Genomic DNA, 17,558 nt, shown 5'->3' on the forward strand with positions numbered 1-17,558 from the left:
ATTTCGCATGTGCCTTTGAGTGAGGAGCACAAAAAGTTTGTGGAGCTGCTCCACTACTGTCCAATGACAAACACACTGTTTCCAGCTCATACATACACACACACACGAGCGCACACCCACTTTCTGTCACTCTCACTGACAAACATGCTCACACTCTCAACCTCGCTCTAATTTCCCCCGTGTCTCTGCAGTGAGCTCACTGCAGTGCGACTCTCTGCTCCCACCCACCCCCCCGCCACCCTACGTATAATAGAATATCGATCGCCTGCCTTTGCCGCAGTGTGTAAGCGAGTGTGCCTGTGGTCGAGTGAGTGTGTGTTTGACCAGGGACCTCCAAGGTCATTGCCATGGCAACCTGAGCATGAGGTCCTTTTGCTGTGCTGTCTCAGAGCGCAGGTCACAGGGGTCACATGAAAAGAGGGAAGGAGGGGGGACAATAGGGGGTTGGCGAGCGCTGCAGCATTTGGTGTTCTAGAGATGGAGAAGAGGAGCCACGAGGGCTGGAACTGTCCTATTCCGCTGTGCATTCAGACAGGAGCAGAATAATGAGAAAATGTACAGACAAAGTGCTGAGGGCCGCCGAGTTCACCGCAACTCCTGTCATGCATGCACAAATAGACGTGAACTGTGGCATTAACTTAATAGCACAAACACAAAACTGACTTAATTAGAGACAAAAAAAAAAAGTGGACCTAGACATATCAGTGACAACCCAGCTTTACATCAGGAGTTTATTGCACTTCCAAATTGTGAATACATAACACCCAATGTACACCAAAATGTAAACAAATGAATAATAAATTCAAGAAAAAAAAATCACTTTTACATGACCTTCAGATCTGAATGCATATAGATGATCAGCAAAGTATAATTTCCAATACAAAGTACCAAGATTAAGTGTTGACCTTATAAGATGTCTTCATCTTAAACCTATCATTATTAGGAAGCCTATCTGAAATACCAAACACAAAATAAAAAAAAGTCATTTCATTTTTAAATGATTGGTAGACACAATTGTAAAGCTTTAAATGGCACTTTTCCTTTGGAAAATAAATCAGTTTATACCAGTTTATAAGTTAGCCAGCCCATTCTGTAGTGTGAACATTACACCCACATGTATATACTCTTTACATGAGAAATCCACGTCTCTCTCAGCTGTAATCTATTTCCCAAGATATCTATAGCAGAGACTACAGCACAGATGGTCCAGTTAGAGATTAGTTGTTTACAGGTCAGATATGTCACTATATAAATGGGGCGCTGTGAGAAGCAAGAAGCCATCGAACACAAACTAGAGGCATCCAAGGTTTTCAATATGTAGAAAAAGCTGTATATTCAGTGTAATAATAAGCTTAGGTATACGTTCAGAAACTACTTAATTGTGCATATGGAAAGTCATGTGCATAAATGAGTTTTAAAAAGCAGTCTGTAACAACAGTTATTTCAGAGGCAAGACAAAGTGCGTTCTTGATACAACGTTATCAGTAAACTACAGGGAACATACAATACGGACACAGGCAAGGAGCAGGAGCAGCTGTTCCACAACCTTCATGGGCTGACACATTTACAAGGTTAAAATGATAACTGATCACCAACCGGCACCTGCTGAGAGTTTAGCCTGATCTTCACACGGGCTCCATGAGGAGCTCCTCTATGTCAGATCCCTCCAGCTCACGGAACGCAGCGTGAGAACCAATCACAAAGAGCGTTGCCCCTGAGAGGACAGAAAGGAAAAGATTTAAAATAGCATGAACACAATTTAGGTTACAATATTTTCCAGAGATGCATTGAAAGGAACAGTAGAATTTGTTCAACATAGATTCCTGCACATTCAGAACAACACTGCCTATAAAGTACAACATATGTGGTTTAACTTACCCAGAACCCAAAACACCGCAGCTCCAGCTCCAGCCAGCCAGAACACCGGTAGCGAGACCGCCCCAGCCAGACTCATCTGGTGAGGGACAGTGAGCTCCTTGCCTGTTTGACAAGAAAACTGCAGATTAGAGAACGTATGAAATCATAGCACTTATTAGAGGTAGTTCTGTGCTGCTTTTTGCAGGTCTGATTACGTTTAATTGAAAAGACAACAATTAAAGATATATTTCCCTTTCTCAGAATCAATCTAAATATACATTTAATCTATTCTTCAATAAATTAACTTGTTTACCATTAAAAACTGATTAAATGTATTTCAATTTCATGTACATTCTGATAGAAAAACAGGTCATAAATTTGCTTAAAAAATAAGTTTAAATCAAATATGGTCCAAATATTTAAACTAGCCTGCCAATGCTTAATGTAACTGAGTAGTCACACAAACACAAAGTTTTATTAAGTTACTGGGGAGTTAAAGATTACTTACTTGCACAGGTCAATGTGTAAAAGTTTGTGAGGCATTCGTGACAGCATTACTCACCAAGGATGACCAGCTTGGACTCCAAAGACTTGAGGTGGATTATGTAGAAGGCACCAGCAAACACAGCCAAGGCAATCAGCAGCATGGGTGAGCTGATGCTGAAGAGCAGAAACATCAAGAGTCCAATTAAATACGTGTTAATTATAGAAGCATTTTTTGATTAAGTGTAAAGCTTTTTTCTTTTCTCCCTCTTTTGTTTTTAACATCAGTTTCATGTTCTGTTTCCCTTTGTTCGTTACCCAGCAGTCAAAACAGACACATGAAAAACCTCCCAGATAGTTTTCATGACGGTTCTGATATGCATAAGACATACAGACCCAATGAATAGCAGGAAGGTGAAAACCTCCTCACTGACCAAACAGAACAACACAAACTCCTTGTTGAACTTACATGCAGTAGAGGATGAGACCCAAAAAGATGAAGGTATAATTGCTGTTGTAAGTCTCCACATTTTTCACCACCCTCTGACACAGCTCTCCAAAGTTGCGGGGTTTTGAAAACTTGCGTTGGTCTACAAAGCTGGCCCAAGGCCGAATGGACACTCGGCGCCTGTCGATCCACTCTTTAGCCATACTGGCCGAGAAGCCTTTGGGGAGCCAGAGCCTATAAAATAAGACAAAACTGAATTTAAGAAAACATAAAGAAGCCGACAAATAATAACAGCAGGTTTGAGTCACAAGCACTCTTCACAATGACATTAAATGTGTGTGATGAATTTGGTGCACATCACAGTAAAAATAAATATCAGCACATACTTTGCCAAGATTCCAGCTCCCCCTGTGCCAGTTGGATGAGCATCCTCTGCACTGAAAAGATCTCCAGCCTTGCTATCCATGTCGACAAGGCAGTTCTCCCCCTTTGGCGCCGCAGATGTCATCTACAGACTGATGTGAGGAAACAGTGAGTGATAAAACATAAAAATGAAAAACAGTTTTAATGTAGTTACTGACATCATTTATATTTAACTAAGAATCGTTTTGTCCATGAGTTTGTATAGATGGTGGCTGATGCTTTCTAATGCAGTGCAACAACAAAACAAACAAATAATTACAGTGCTATCTAATGTTGGGTATCAAATGTAAAAAAAAAAAAAAAAAAACTGTTCAAGACTAAGCAAAGGAAGATGCTACAAATCATCCTTTTGTCATTACACCAAAACCTCATAGGGGCTGACACAATCAGATTATTAATCAGTCCTCTCGGTATTAGCAGATAAACAATTAATTCATATTATATTCATTCAATACAAAATACCAAACATTTGCTGGTTACAACTTCACAAAGGTGGGGATTTACTTGATTTATTCATTTCATAACATTAGATTTCTTTCTAGGAAAACTAAACATTTATATATTTGATGGCTAAAGATATTTCATAATGAAACAAAACCTTCATCGGTTGGTTAACATATGAATTAGAGTAATGAAAGCTTGCATTATTGTCAGATGGAGTTGACGTTTTCCCTCAAAGTAAATGTCACAAGAAACAACGTAAGATAAATCACCGACCAAGTATCAATATGTAGAACTTATTTGGCCACAACACCAGTTAGAAACCTTCACACAGCTTTACATTGAGACACACAGCTTAGCTTAGCTTAGCTTAGCTACAGTGCAATGCTGGAGCAGTGGAAAATGTTAGCAAACAAAGGGCTTGGTCAGTGCCACATCACTCAACAAGCAGGAAATTCAAGGAAGTGTTGTCTAGTGAACAAACACAGCGTTTTATGTAATTAGGTCACTAGATATCGTTTACAAAAAACCTGTACACATGTACGATTTAATATTACTAACGTGTAGCAGAGACAACTTTGCTGGTTGTTCAAAAGATTGCTAGTTAGCCTCTTTGCTAGCGTTCATATTCACTCTGGCCACAGCAGAGACATAATTTTGACATCGCTGTGCGTCGTGTGTATGTTTCAGACAACCACAAATAACAACGGACCTGCCTTCACTGTCACATCTATAACCGTTCAACTAAATATACTCACATCAGAAGTTTAGCCGGGCCGTCTCAGATCTTTCGCTGACGTTATGTGTGGCTCACGGATGTTGATTTAACTGAGCCTGCTACTGCAGCGGTGCCAAACACTGCCGCCTACCGACCGCACCGAGGAGCTGCCTTCCTCTACACGGTCGCTTGATGCCTAACAATATGTTTTTATAATGTGTTTGTACCGTACAAATACTACATATTCATTGTACTCACATGCGTTATCTTTTTAAATTTATTCTGTAAAAATCCTACACCATCTCTACATGACGGATAATTGCATTTTTTACGCAACAACTGAGACAATAGGTTTTTATTTTTGTTGTTTATTTAATCAGTGGCGAAAACGTGACCGGAAGTGGTGAAGCCGTCGGAGGCCTGTGATTGGTCCATTTCTTAGCGTTTTCAGGCTGCAGTCCTCCGCTGTGGGAAGAATCCACATCATCCACCGAAAAACAACTACACAAGGAAGGTAAGTTACCACTTGTCAGTTTGTTTTTATATCCATCGCTTTCACTTTGCATTCGACACTTTTATATCCTTATAGTGACATTTTGTACCACTGCGAGCTAATCGTTGTCAAAGCCTGTAGATAGCTAATGTCAGCTATAAATGATAACAATTATCGCAAATGCATTCACTACAAATGGACAATTTTTGCTCTGTAGTGAGCGACATATTTGATAAATATGTCAACATACATGACATTTAGCATTACTTAGAAGTTTTACTTTGGTTGTTTCGCTAATTAGGTGTTTGCGAGCTTTCATGCTAATGTGTGTTTTTCTTTTTTTTCTCCCTTTTTTTTTTTTTTTAAGAGAAACGTGACCAGTTACGTAACGTGTCAAGCAGGAAATTTGCCTCGGAGGTTGCTGCTGGGCGTCTGGAAACAGCGACTCGTATGTTTTGGTTCAGGCTGCTTTATTGTTCAAACGACGACAACACAGCTGACGACTAAAAATAGGTAGGACTTGAAACGCCGTATCCAGGAGGACAGGCTGTGTGACATGCAGCACAGACGGCTTTGTTAGTAGTAGTTGTTGTTGTTTTTGCTAAATGCTAAATGACAATGAACGCGGAACGCGGCCAGCTGGAAGCGGTACACCGGACACCCGACAAGACCTGGTTTTGGGCCAACAGGGGACGTTTCTTTACAATATAACGCAAGAAATATTCCATTATGCTACACGGAAATGAAACGAGGTCAAACTTTTTGTATATTAAATAAGAAGGCAGTCCCTACAATGAGAAACTAGTAACTTGTGTGCATACATTGCCGTCGAGTATAGCATTTTGCCATCATTTTAGATGGATGGTTGAAAGCCTCATAAATTTATAAAGAATTTTATAGGTTTATTTCCTTATTGCATTTTCTGAGAATTAGAAACATTCTGTTAAAGTAATGCTTTTGTGTGCATGTGCTTTGTTTTAATCCTTATCAGTCCCGGCACAGGTGGAGCTTTGTGAGAAGCAAACCCTAACCATGGCGGCAGTGCATCATCCAGGCTACCCATTCAGGGACTCACTGTACTGGGATGAAACTGAGTGCCTACACTACTATGGGATGTTGTCTCTCCATGAAGTCTTTGAAGTAGTTGGTTCTCAGCTGACAGACACTGACATTGAAGTGCTGTCGTTCCTTCTGAATGAGACCTGCTCGGCGCCACACCCTCTTGATCCAGCAGGCTGGATAGCTGAGCCCTGTGAGGACGATCCAGATGACTCAGGTGTGTCCCCGAGTCCAGAGCTACTAAAGGCATGGAAGCGGTTAAAGCCTCAGGGATCCCAGCGACCCTTAATGGACTCCAAGCCCAAGAGTGGCCTTGAGCTGTTGCTAGAGCTTGAGAAGCACGGATACCTTAGCGAAGGCAACCTGGAGCCACTACTGCAACTACTTAGAGTTCTTACCCGTCATGATCTGCTGCCTTTAGTGTCCCACAAGAAAAGGAGGACAGGTGAGGGGTTTTGAGATTATGTTCACTGCTGTGGATGTTGCCACTGAATTTATTTCCTAATAGTTACAGCCTGATGGTTATTAATCTATGCTTTTCTGCTTTTCAGTGTCCCCAGAGAGACTTGGACAAAGATTTTCAGTAGCGAGTAGAAGGCTGGTGTGTGCCTCTGGAATGCGACACAGCTGCAGACAGACAGAAGTACCTCTTTCATCTTTCACACAGCAGTTGAGAACTGGTAAGTGCTTTGTAGTACAATATGCAACCCACTGTAAGTATAGGTTGGACTGTTTCCACTCGCATTTTAGTTACGCAGTGTAGAGGCTGTCCGAAACCAGTGGTTATGATTCTTTACAACAAGTAGCATATTTACACTGCAACCAGTACCTTTCTTGTTTTGAATTTTTGTTTGTTCCATACTTCTGTGTGATAGAAATGTGTATTATAATATTTAATGATCAAGAGGTGTTTTGGTACCTGCTTACCTACCCAATGCTTGTGGGAGATCTTCCATGATGAATCACAGAACGTTTTGCAACTGGAAAACTGGCAGCTTTTATTTTCCTGGCTTAGAATGGGCCTTTGGGAGGTGACCAGGCACTGCAGTAAGCATGACTGGTCTGGGTACAGTAAAGACAATGAGTCTATGTTACTTTTTTGACTGAAATGTATACATTTATCTTTCAGACCATTTGATAAACAAAAAGGTACATCTGTTATGCTTGAGTCAATGAAACCCCAGTTTACAAAACAGGTTAAAATTTTGAGTTGCTATTCTTGGATGAAAGGAAACAAAAAATTATTTTTTGTAAATGTCAGGACAGTATAAATCTTCCAACTGTAATTTCACAGACTCATTCCACATGTTTTCTGTCAGGTGTTTACCCCCCAATGGCTGGGCCATCTGTTAGGAGGCGGAGGAAGAAGAAAGGAAATGGCTGGAGCCGCAGGCCCAAGAAAACAAGTAGACAGAGCCAGTCAGTGCCTCCAACACCGGCGCTGCAGAAAGTGTCCTGCAGTAAGTGTTGCTAGTGCATTGTTAATTTGTCATTCTTTTTGTTTTCCATCTCTTGCCTCCTGTAGGGACTTCATTCTGCACTTTTCTTCTGCTCCTGCTGATCATTTCCCCTTCCTTTAGTTCATCATACAAACCAGTATTTGATTTTCCGCCTATTAACATCTTCCCCAGCATCTCCAGATTTCCTTTTTTTTCCTCCTTAATTCTGATGTTGTTCATCTCTGCTGAACCTTGGCTTGCATTGTAGAGTTCGTGTACACAGAGTAAAAAAAAATTCCCTGTCTTTTCAAGTTCAATCCCAAAAATCTGTACACACAATAACATTGCACATTGTCCTATGCTTTTTAGGTCCTTGCAAAAATTCCTAGTACAAAGCAATGATTTAATTGTGTTTGTTTGCTTCCTTTTGTGGAAAAAAAAGTGTAAAGAGCAGGAAGTAAGTTTTAACATACAGATTACTAACGTATTTCAGAGGAGATAGACAAATTTATGGGACCCAGTTGATCCCAGTTAGAGCAATACACCAAATTCACTCCAGACAAATGTATACTGAAGGGCGTTTGATGGCGAATGTCAGCATACTTCAGTTATTAAATGTTCTTGACCTTTACTGAATCAAATTGAAAGACCTAGGTCAGAGGTTCTAGTGTTGCAGAAAAAAAAAATGTTTTTAATTCCTGCGTCACATTCGGTGAAACATTTGGTGTAAAAATCTTGACTACTTTTAAACCCCGAAGCTAAACACTGAAAGAATTAACTAGGAATTTAATGATATAATCTGTCTCTGCTACATAGACCACAACTTCTGAACTAGACAGTGTAATTATTATTTTTAATTATTTTGTCAACACTTCCTAGAAAATGCTATAACAAAGTTTTGTTCTGATATCTCATGGAGCCAGAAACTCAACACCCTGTTCACTGTGTGTGCAGCAGATGCTCACTTTACATCTTAAGCACATAAAAAGCTTCTTGGGCTCTGGCAGACGTACAACTTGAGCCAAAAAGTTTCACAAAAATCGATTCAACCATTTGCCATTGCATTAATTTCCCTTTGAGATGACTGACATCGTCTTTCGTATTAAAGCTGTTTCACATCGTGGTTTTATTGTTATACTGTAAAATCGTTGAGACTTGCAGTATCTGTTTTAATTAGGGGTGGGACTTTAACGCGTTAATGTGTTAAAGTCCCACCCCTAGTTTTTATTAGAAATCCAACATCAGAGAGAATTTGTTGCCTTATCCGTTTATCCCTCTGGTCCTTCTTTACACTCTATTGCCTCATTTCACGTTTTCTCTAACCCACTGAACCATGTTCAGCTGCTGCTGTTGAGAAGAACGCATACCGATAGGCTGTTTCTTGTCCTTCTGTCCAAACTCCTTTATCGTCAAGCTTGATGCAAAGTTGTCATAAGGTGGTTCTGACAACTGTCAAACCTTGCATATTGACCTGGAAAACAGTTTGGAGCAGTTCAAAACAGTGCAACTTCTCTGAAAAGATACATTGCATACTCCATTGTCAATGTCCTGCTCCGAATTTCAACTATTGCTTGCCTTTCAATCAATCAATGCTAGTTTCTGTCAGCACAAAATGACTAAGATAACACTAACATCAGATTTCTTTTGTGTGAAGTTTGTTAGTCGTTCATGCAGAGCAAACTTTTTTTTTGAACGCCCATCTTTGCCTTTTGCTCAGAAATACTTACTACAACAACAATTTGATTATTCAGATTTGATTAAAAAAAATAAATCATTTGATAATGAAGACATCCCTTCTCGGATATTTTGGATGAGTGATGTGCCTGTTTCTATAAACGTGCTGCTGTCTTGACTCCACATTTGATTCCACCAGGTTGACTCAAGATTGTGACTCAGATCGAGTAACCTAAGACACAATGGATCATGAAGACAGAGGGGGAGACTGAGGAACAAAACAAAAAAGTCTGTCACTCCACTCTGTCCGTACATACTTCAGTGTGTGTGATCAACTCAGTCATGCACTCTCAGCTCTCTCACAAGTCTGGGCCGATGCCTAAGGTAAAAGAGGCTCTCCCCCTTGTTACAACAGGGGTTGGTGCTGCCACTTTAATCTGTATACGACGCTTTTGTATCATAGTGTAGCTGCTCCCTACCCTGTCCCCCTCAGGAAACATTATGTGCTCTTAAAAAAAATCTTTGTGATGTTCTTTAGTGTTGTGCACTGTGGAAGAGAACGTACTCTGTTTGAGAATTTACATGTTGAAAAAAAAGAGTTGTTGGTGTCAGTGTTTCACAGAACTGACAGAGTCCTCAGCAGTAAGCCTTTTAAAGAAGTCTCAAAGCTGCTGTAAAAGGCAAACATTCCAAAAAAGCAACAACAAAAAAACCTCTAAAAAGTTCAACTTAATTTGGTCTCTGTAAAACCATACTAATGGGGAAATGTGTAGTCCAAGTCTATTTATATTGCCTGGCATTCTCTGAGAATAATAAACCTAGTCAACATCACATATTTTCACAAATATGGCCAGTGTACTGCTTCTGTGTCTTGGCATGGCTGTCTGTGATGACTTGTGCTTTGCTAAACATACAGAAATGCCAGACCGAAAGGTAGTTTGATAAAAGGCCACTGAAAATTGGAATTAGCAAATTAGCATTTGATGCCCGTGATCGAAAGTGGGGTAGTTGAGAAAATGTCTAACAAATATGTCAACAGCAATGCACCAGTTAATTAATGCATTGTATTGTGTTGTATATTTTAAGAAAAGCACAAATTATGTAATCTCAAATGTGGCAGAGGTTACAGAAAATCGTCTGCTTAACATTGCTGATGAATGGAGGCTAAATTCAATCAGCCAAGTTAAGAGATGCACCAGATTTAATTTGAACAGCTAGACATGCTCTAAAGTATTATCCACTTTGACACTGCTGACTGTATATGCCAGTGTATGAAGAATGTATGAAGTCTACACATGGTTCAGCTGTGCTTATAGTTTAAATAGCAATCAAAGAGACAGAACATTATTTAGACTTGCCAAGGCACCATTTACAGATACAAAATAAAAGATCTCTTGCTGAAACTATCAAAAAGCTTTGTAAAGTTTTAGGTTATCTGTAGATAAAGATAAAACTAGCTTTAATGGTAGGGTTGCTGAAGTACTTAATTAATACGCTGTACAACTAAGCACTGTACAATAAAGTCCAATCTGTAAGACAACACAGAAATATGTTGGACATGTTTGTGAAAGTATGAGTTAAAACTGCATGTTTTGGATCCACGGTTTCCCCTCACACAATCCTCATTACAAATGGTTTTCAACATTTGGCTTGAGATTCAATCAACATAAATCATACTGGCTAACTAAAGGTTCACATAGGCCAGCTCTGGAATCTCCAGCTACAAAAATTCAAATTCAGTCCATGTCGTTCTGGAAGGCCGGGTCCTCTACTCTGTTTCTAAGAATTTAAGATGGTTGCCAATGGACAGCTGCTAATAAAATGCCTATGTAACCTTTACTCAAGCAGTTCTGAAGGAAAATAATCAAACAGTGCTCTGCTGAAGGAAGCTCGTGCTGTATCTTATCTCTGTGCCCCGTGTGAGCCCTCGTGTGTGTTTGTCAAGGCGGGGCAGAGATAGATAGGGCAGTTCAGTCCAATGCTGGCCCCTAGCATTTAAACAAACCTCTAATACTGTTTGTCATGATTCATCTCTGATCTTTCTCAGTGAAGTGTTTCAATTCCATTCTGACAATGACAACTGCGGTGACAAATGCCCGTAAGGTGTTTGTACCTTCAGCTCAGTAGTGGTTTTTGTGCTGTCTAAATGGGGTGCTTGTGAAGGCCCTTACCTGGTTTAATGGACACTGTTGATTATTTAAATTATAGGCTGGTGAAGGTGGAAGCAAGGGGATTAGTCAAGGTAAGGGTAAGTTCAAGCATCCCACTTAGATACCACCGTATTATATTGTAGAGCTACAGTAAACTCATTTCTGAGCTGATTAACTTGTCAATACCATCTATTAGCCTGACTCGAACCTCATTACCACTAAGAGAACTGAGTGCTGTGCCATGCCTGCTTGATGTTGAAGAAACAACCCAGTCAACCGATATCCAACCCACTTGTGCTTGTCTCTTTCTCTCTTTCTCTCCTTTCTCTGTGTTCGCAGTTCTAAACAGACCAACCTGTGTGTCAGGAAAACAGTGTCCTTACACACAATGAGAGGGAGAGAACGAACACTAAATGTTCAAACTACGCAAAATGGTTCAAAGTGATTTTTTTTTTTTTCTCTATGGGGAAAAGAGAGAGTTCTGTCAGCTAACTCTCCACTCTCTTGGTCAGTCGTTCAGCAGAAAAACGGATCGATAAAGAGTTGAAGCTCTTCGTGCCAAGTGACTCCTTGTAAATGGGTACTTAAACTTTTTTCTTTTTTTTTTTTTATCTCTTTTTTTTTCTTTTTTCTTTTTTCGTGGGGTAAGATGAGGAAGCCAAACGGGTTTGGTGTTTAAAGTGAGAAAATGAAAGCTGTGCTTCCTAATGTCCTGTCTAAGTGGATGTCTCTGTGTCTGACGAAGCATGAAGTGCTCTGTAACCCTAACAAAATGACTATCACTGTGTTCCTGTGGTTTTAAAAGGCTTTTTCCTCAGTGTCACTATCTCTACCTCCATCTTGCTCAGTATGAAATGGGAAGGCGAAATGGAGGCCATCCATAAATACAGTAATTGCATGAAGGGCAGGTGTAATGATACTAAAGGTCAAATTGTTAGCGGCACTTCATATTTCACTTGGCCTGTACCGAACAGTGTGAAAAAGTTAGGTGATATGCAGAAATGTGCTTCCCTTTCCAAATAGATGCCCCTTGTTGACATTCTGTAATAGTCTTCTCTTTAAAAATGCTTGAACACGTCCTGTTATTGCTAATTTAACAATAGCCTGCAAAGAGCAGATATTTACAGTGACTGAAGGTGTTTTCATTCCCTCTACCTTGGACGTGTTTATGTTTTTATTTCTTTACACCACTAAAACACAGTGGATGCATTTTCATCACTGAAAAACAAATAAGGACTTGATGACAGTAAAAGCAAATCTGTACAAATTTATAGATTATTGGGCAGAAAAATAAATCCAAGTCACAGACTGCAGCGGGTTTTCCATTAGGATTTCTGAGTTTTGCTGCATTCAATTTACAGTCTTACCTTCACAAGCAATAAAGCTGCTGCAGCGAAGCATCCCCGCAGCATGATGTAGCCACCGTTTATGGGGATACTATGTTTCTGGTGGTGAGAAGCGACAGACCTGAGGTGAATGTAGACAACAAAATTCCAAAACAGTAGTTTTATTTTTCCCGAGCATAAAATCTGCTTCCACTTGGAGTCTACCACTTTCATTTCTTTATTTTTTCCAGCACCAACATTCTCTACATTTGTCCAGTTTGGCTTTGTCCACAGTGTCTGCCATCTCAGTCATGCTGAGTTTTCGTTGGTCTCTTAGTGCTCTTCCTCACTAAATGTTGTACTAACACTGAGTGTTTGAGTACACATACACTAGACAGATAAGCATTTTTTTTATGACTGATTGTATTGCATTTGAGAGTATTGTCATTTTAGTACTTTTTTGTACCGTTTCGCTAAACAATACTTTAGAATGCCCAATTCATGTTTGTAGTGTTTGTAATGTTAATAAAACATGAAAAAATCAGGATAAATACTTGGTATAGAGGCTCTACGTTCTTTAATAACAGTCATGATCTGTGGTGTGACGAGACTTTTCTATTTTCTTATGTGTCGAAATTGTATCTGTTTGTGTTGTCGATAGATTGACCAGAACCAAGGGGATTTGGTTTCGCAGGTTTTGGTCTTTAAGATGTTGTTACACAGAGATGGTCTGTTAGTTGGTAAATTACAAACCAAATGCTTTCTGTAAAATGTCACATTCTTGTACCATAATGCCTCTCTGAAGACAAATCTTATTTCTAATCTTAAATTTAATTTTTTTTGTGTGTGAGCAAGCTAGAGTGTAAATTAAACGATCTCCTTCTGCAGGTGGGTTTCCAATTGGACCTTATTTCCAACCCAGCATATTTTAAACATTTCTTAAACCTTATTGATTAAGTGTCCCCCTTGAGCCAATTTTCTGTTTTTATAGTAATCTAATTACAGACTTATGAAGCATGAATGCAAAAGTCAGTGTTTGTGTATCATTCGTCTACAAATGTTAAGAGATGCAAAATCGATGCCTTAATTCAACATTTGCATTTCTAATGTTGGCATTTTCCAAACTTAATCCCTCTCGAGTCGTTTGCTATTCCCCGTAGCCCCAAACAAAATATGGCTGCAAAGTGTGTGGACGTGACTCTTGAGTTGACACGCGGACCATTTATCAGTGGAGAAGCAGCTGCTGTATTGTTAACTTGGTTCAGACCTTGAAGGCTACTCATGTTAAGGCCAATAAGGTCCTTGTGTGCTTCACTGAGAACGTGGTCATTGTCCTGCAATCAGAGTCACAATATGAGCACAGTTCTGTTAAGTGACAAAAACCATCCCACTCTGCCAAAAATACGTGTTTGAGGTTATCTAATATTTAAAGCTAATGTAACATTTTCTAGATTGTATTTTCAGTCTAAGTCAGACAGATTTACTTTTTTGTTTGTTTGTATCTAATTGGTCCTTTTGTGAAGTTTCACTGAGAGTGTCCAATACATTTTTGGCTGGGCTGGACTCTACATAAATTGGAATGCAATTATCACTTTAAAACCTCCTGGCAGAAGCTCTGTTCACAGCTTTGCAATGAGACACTGATGAGAATGTTTCTGGAAAAATGGATGTCACTGGTGGTAAATGCTGTTTACGTCTACTGAAGGGGCTTGAGTGGGAGGGATGGATTTTTGTTGCAGCAAAAGTCTTCAGCCGCTGGTTTCCACTTGGAGCTCTGGAATATTGACATGGGGGATGATCTCAGCGTTGCTCTTGCTCAGTACAGTATGTATCCTCTAATATTTCTCGCTGTGCTGTTGCATGACCACCAATTCTGTTACTGCGGAACTCCAGAAGCTATCTGTTCTCAGCATTAAGCATCTTGATGAATTAATCCGATGTTTTTAAGCATCGGGCTGGAACAAAAAGCCACTCCGGGGCTTGGCACTGCTGAGTTTTGTTTTCATTACTCGTAACATATTGGCTCAGGGTGTCAAGTTCATTTGAATGTATTTATTACATGAATGCCACAGCCATGATTTATGTGAACCGCTCAGGCTGTCCTACTGAAAATTCTCATTCACCAGCTTCCTCTGATTCTGTCATTTTAGTCACTGCTCACAATAATATCCAATACGATCAAATTGCCGGGCAGGAAAAGGAAGTACACTACTGGATCAGCTGAGGAGTGTTTCTTTCAGTGCTCTGAATCCTTTCTCACCAATACGAACTGGCTGTATATAGCACCACAATGCACACAGTTGGGATGGTCTAGCTTCAGTGGCCTGCACATTTAACAGTTTGCTCCACCCTGCTGCTCCATTATATTTGCTGTCCTGTAAGGATTTGATCAAAAGAAATATCTTGGAAGTAATTCATTGTAAAAATTTCCAGTCCCGTTCGAACTCACCCTGTAGACTCTCCTTTTGGGAACTCTGTTAAACTCTTAAATCCTTGCTGAATGTAATGCATTAACCTGAATATACTGACTGGTAATAATTTTGTCATGTTCCTCTGTCTCTTTCTTTTGTTTTGACTTCATGACCCCTCCTTGTCCATCTGTTGTGTGGACCTATCCCCTCTGACTTCTGCTGTTCACTTTTCCATCATCTTTCCTCACTTGCACTGCGATCTTCTTTTGCTCTCTTTCCTTTCACCCTTTCCTGACTGTCACTTTTTTTTTTTTTAACCCACATTATTTACTTGCTCCTCTCCCATTGACTACTTTCACCCTTCACTCTCTCTTCACCCCTTTCTCCGCCACTATTTCCTCCTCCCTCTACCATTATCAGACATCCGCCTACGTGTCCGGGCTGAATACCTGGAGCATGAGTCGGCGCTCCGGGATGGTGTCTCCTCGGACAAGCGGCAGCCACTGGAGAGGCAGTTTGAGTTGTTTAGTCAAGCCAACTCACTGCTGCGCGCACGAGACTTGGGTTCCATCGTCTGCGACATCAAGTTTACAGAACTGGACAACCTGGAGGCCTTCTGGGGCGACTACCTGAGCGGAGCTCTGTTGGAGGCTCTGAAGGGAGTCTTCATTACTGACTCTCTGAGGATGGCAGCGGGCACAGAGGGTGTCCGCCTGCTGATCAGTGTGGACCAAGACGACTACGAGGAGGGCCGAAGGCTGCTGAGAGCAAGACAAATGCTGTCATCCAGTAATGGTGGGCAAATGGAGAATCAATGGGCTTTATAGACTGATGAGAGGCTTTGGGTGCATTATAGTTACCTTGAAAAATACAGAAGTGGGAAATGTAATTAAAAGTTTGGGGTGCTGAAAATTTTGGATGCATTTTAAGGCCTTGTTTTGTAGTTGCAATCCATGTAGTAACCACTAGATGGCAGAACCTACCACTGATTGTGTTCATCACAGGCCGTCAGTATTTTAGGATTGTCAGTTTTTGGGTGGAACATTATTTTTTGTGAATAAAAGATGATTAATAATGGATCAATGTGCTTTCCCTTTGGTTCTGTGCACAGGTGCGACTGTTTAAGACGCCACGATGAAACAGGATACACGAAGATTGTTCCTCTTAGTCTCAGTGAGAACAGGAGCGAGCAAGCTTGTGACGTGAGATCAAGTGGTAAGCCTCTAATGACACTATCAGTCTTTAAATAAACAAGTTAAGGCAACTGGGCTGCCACTGAAGATAGGAAACGCTACATATTGATGTCACCAACCATCAACAGACTCACTGATACAGCCTTTTTACAAGCCGCAGTCATGCAAAATTCCTTATTAAACATTTCTTGAGCATTTTTCTGAAATTATTAACGGAAACATTTAAACATTATCCTTGAAGTTCTCAAAACCACTAAAACCAATAAATCATACTTCACTGGTGGTCATTTAGTTTTGATTGAAATGTTGGCACTTTAGAAATAATGTTAATTTTATTTGCCAAAACTAATGAGACGGACAAAATAAGCTGCCAAGAAAAGTTTCTGCTCATCAAAAAATGTTTAAATAAGGACAGAAGGAAGAGTGAGCTGTTCTCACTACAGATTGACCTTTGTGTCTAACTTCGGAGAGCGCAGAGCGCACATATACAGCTAGATAACAAACACTGGAATTCCAGCCCTGTGTGCCACGATAACCCAACTTGTGATTGCTGTGGTCAGTGGATATGGCAGTTGCCAGTAGATGACAGCAGTGATTAGGGTTAGGTCTCAGCAGACCATGGAAGATTCATCATCACAAGCTTGTCAACAGAAACCCGGATAATGCAATGGTGGCTTGTGCCTGGACTTCCAGCTAGGCCTCAGCAAGTGCTTCTCTCAGCAAGTAAAGCACAGGACAGTGCGTCGGTCAATAGAAGTGATGTTGGGGAGATCAAAATCAAAGGTGCACATCCCGGCTCCACTCAGCCCTGCTATGTAGGCCCAGTAGAGTGGCTCACGGACAGCTGTCTACTCGCCCTGCTGGAACTAATGCCTGGACTTCACTCATAGAAGACGATCAATAAGGCCCCTCACTCTAAGTCCCTTCATACAGGCACGACTTAGGCAGGCAGACAGTGTCTGAAGTGCAGGTCTCTGCAGGGCTGGGCAGAGAGAGTAACAATGGACAGATTTCCATGTTTACTTTTGTGGGGTTTTGGTCAAGGAGTTTATTAATGTATATTTGTATTGTTCACTTCATTGTAACTGATTCAGGGGAAAATTTTTGTTAAATGAAAATTTGCTTTTGATAAGGCAATTCTTTTTGTGGAAATCTTTATACATTCGAAATGATTTCTGCTGAATAAATAAAGATTTTGATTGCCTAAAGTTGTTTATGCACATTTTTATTGAGATTTTTACATTTAGAAAGTGACTATATGTATGTATGTATGTATATTCTGACTAGCCAATAGATGGATTTCAGGCAATCACAGTCCTTTAATATATCAATAGAAATTGCTACAGTTTTAGTTTTTTGCTGCCAATAATGTAAGAGAAGAACATTCTGTAGATAATGGTTTGTTTTTAAATACGTTTTTATTTTTTAAAGTTCCTTAAAACCT

General features: G+C 40.2%; 2 protein-coding genes across 3 annotated transcripts; one reads left to right on the forward strand and one right to left on the reverse strand.

Moving 5' to 3' along the window:
• Positions 1–713: 713 nt before the first annotated feature.
• rabac1 (Rab acceptor 1 (prenylated)) lies at positions 714–4,500 on the reverse strand. The gene is made up of 6 exons (XM_008299989.1): positions 4,411–4,500; positions 3,175–3,303; positions 2,810–3,022; positions 2,420–2,517; positions 1,879–1,980; positions 714–1,714 (listed from the first exon to the last, which is right to left on the reverse strand). The coding sequence occupies exons 2-6, from the start codon at positions 3,294–3,296 to the stop codon at positions 1,626–1,628; spliced, it is 624 nt and encodes a 207-aa protein (XP_008298211.1). The 5' UTR covers positions 3,297–3,303; positions 4,411–4,500; the 3' UTR covers positions 714–1,625.
• A 322-nt stretch (positions 4,501–4,822) lies between these two features.
• dedd1 (death effector domain-containing 1) lies at positions 4,823–17,322 on the forward strand. 2 transcript variants are annotated; one of them, XM_008299995.1, is made up of 7 exons: positions 4,823–4,884; positions 5,231–5,376; positions 5,855–6,367; positions 6,474–6,602; positions 7,242–7,382; positions 15,342–15,716; positions 16,033–17,322. In XM_008299995.1, exons 3-7 carry the CDS (start codon positions 5,896–5,898, stop codon positions 16,044–16,046), a joined length of 1,131 nt encoding a protein of 376 aa, XP_008298217.1. In that variant the 5' UTR covers positions 4,823–4,884; positions 5,231–5,376; positions 5,855–5,895; the 3' UTR covers positions 16,047–17,322. The 2 variants fall into 2 exon arrangements, with proteins under 2 accessions (XP_008298217.1, XP_008298216.1); XM_008299994.1 differs by lacking the exon at positions 16,033–17,322 and having other exon boundaries at positions 15,342–16,000.
• The last annotated feature ends 236 nt before the right edge of the window (positions 17,323–17,558 follow it).

This window comes from Stegastes partitus, unplaced genomic scaffold (assembly GCF_000690725.1).
Source record: "Stegastes partitus isolate 25-593 unplaced genomic scaffold, Stegastes_partitus-1.0.2 Scaffold1486, whole genome shotgun sequence".
NCBI classification, from domain to species: Eukaryota; Metazoa; Chordata; class Actinopteri; family Pomacentridae; genus Stegastes; species Stegastes partitus.